General features: G+C 52.9%; 1 protein-coding gene across 1 annotated transcript in view; it reads left to right on the forward strand.

Moving 5' to 3' along the window:
* Positions 1-1480, forward strand: part of MYO9B (myosin IXB) — a 144931-nt gene that overhangs the window by 75861 nt on the left and 67590 nt on the right. Inside the window, exon 9 of the mRNA XM_011991046.1 lies at positions 140-261. Within this exon, the coding sequence (XP_011846436.1) occupies positions 140-261 (122 nt within the window). The remainder of the gene's footprint in view (positions 1-139; positions 262-1480) is intronic.

Below are 1480 nucleotides of genomic sequence, written 5' to 3' on the forward strand. Positions count from 1 at the left end.
CATCAATTTAAAAAGCTTCCGATTTTGAAGCATTTCAGATTTTCGGATTAGGGATACTCGACCTGTACGCAATACATGTTATGTAGATATTACATATCTGGGAGATAAGAAACGTACTGACCCCACATCACCCCTGCAGGAGGAGTATCAGGGCGAGGGGATCACGTGGCACAACATCGGCTACACAGACAATGTCGGCTGCATCCATCTCATCAGCAAGAAGCCCACGGGCCTCTTCTACCTGCTGGACGAGGAGAGCAAGTGAGTGTCCACACCCCGTCCCTCCCGGCACATCTGCACATGGGCACTGGGTCAGGTTCTGCAGCCCCCAGAGCCTTACCCCAAATCCAGACTTTCCCAAAAACTCCTTTTTATTTTTGAGACAGGGTCTCACTCTGTCACCCAGGCTGGAGTGTAGTGGTGCAATCATAGCTCACTGCAGCCTCGACCTCCTGGGCTCAAGTGATCCCCCGACGTGAGCCTCTCCAGTAGTTGCGACTACAGGGTCACACCACCATGCCCGGCTAATTTTTCTATTTCTTTGTAGCAACAGGGTTTCGTCACGTTGTCCAGGCTGGTCTCGAACTCTTGAGCTCAAGGGATCCTCCCGCCTCAGCATCCCAGAGTACTGGGATTACAGGCGTGTGCCACCACGCCAGGCCTTGTCCAGAGAACTTGTGTCTGTTCAATTTCACTTGACCACAAAACCCAAGCTTGTGTGTGCAAAATGCACAAACACCTCACTGTGAAAACATCAACACGTGTGATTAATTTGTACACTTGAGGCACATCCACCAGGAGTTTTCAGCAAAGGATTATGGGCCTGTGTCTAGAAAATAGAGATGGGGACCGGGCATGGTGGGGCATACCTGTGGCCCTAGCTACTCAGGAGGCTGAGGCAGGAGGATCCCTTGAGCCTAGGAGGTCGAGGCTGCAGTGAGCTGTGATCGTGTCACTGCACTCCAGCCTGAGCGATGGAGCAAGAGACAGGATTGGTAAGTTCTTGCAAAGGGCAGTACAGTGTGTGGAACTGGGACCCAGATGCTGCCGGGCTCTGAACTCACTTCTGAGCCTTCCACACTCATCCCCGCAGTCCACAGGGCACCGTGAAGGCAGACAGGGAGGTCAATAAGGCGCTTCATGCTGGGTCACCCAGTTGTAGTCACTGAAATCACGTGACATGCACTGAACTACTTTCCTGTGGCTCCCCTAAGGAATCACTACAAGCCAGGTGGGCTCTTGAGTCCAGGAGTTTAAGACCAGCCTGGGCAACATAGAAAGAGTCCATCTTGGCCGGGCACAGTGGCTCACGCCTGTAATCCCAGCACTTTGAGAGGCCGAGGCAGGCAGATCACCTGAGGTCAGGAGTTGGGAGACCAGCCTGGCCAACATGGTGAAACCTCGTCTCTACTGAAAATACAAAAATTAGCCAGGCATGGTGGCGGATACCTGTAATCCCAGCTACTCGGGAGGCTGAGAC

Source organism: Mandrillus leucophaeus, unplaced genomic scaffold (genome assembly GCF_000951045.1).
Source record: "Mandrillus leucophaeus isolate KB7577 unplaced genomic scaffold, Mleu.le_1.0 Scaffold11, whole genome shotgun sequence".
Classification (NCBI taxonomy): domain Eukaryota; kingdom Metazoa; phylum Chordata; class Mammalia; order Primates; family Cercopithecidae; genus Mandrillus; species Mandrillus leucophaeus.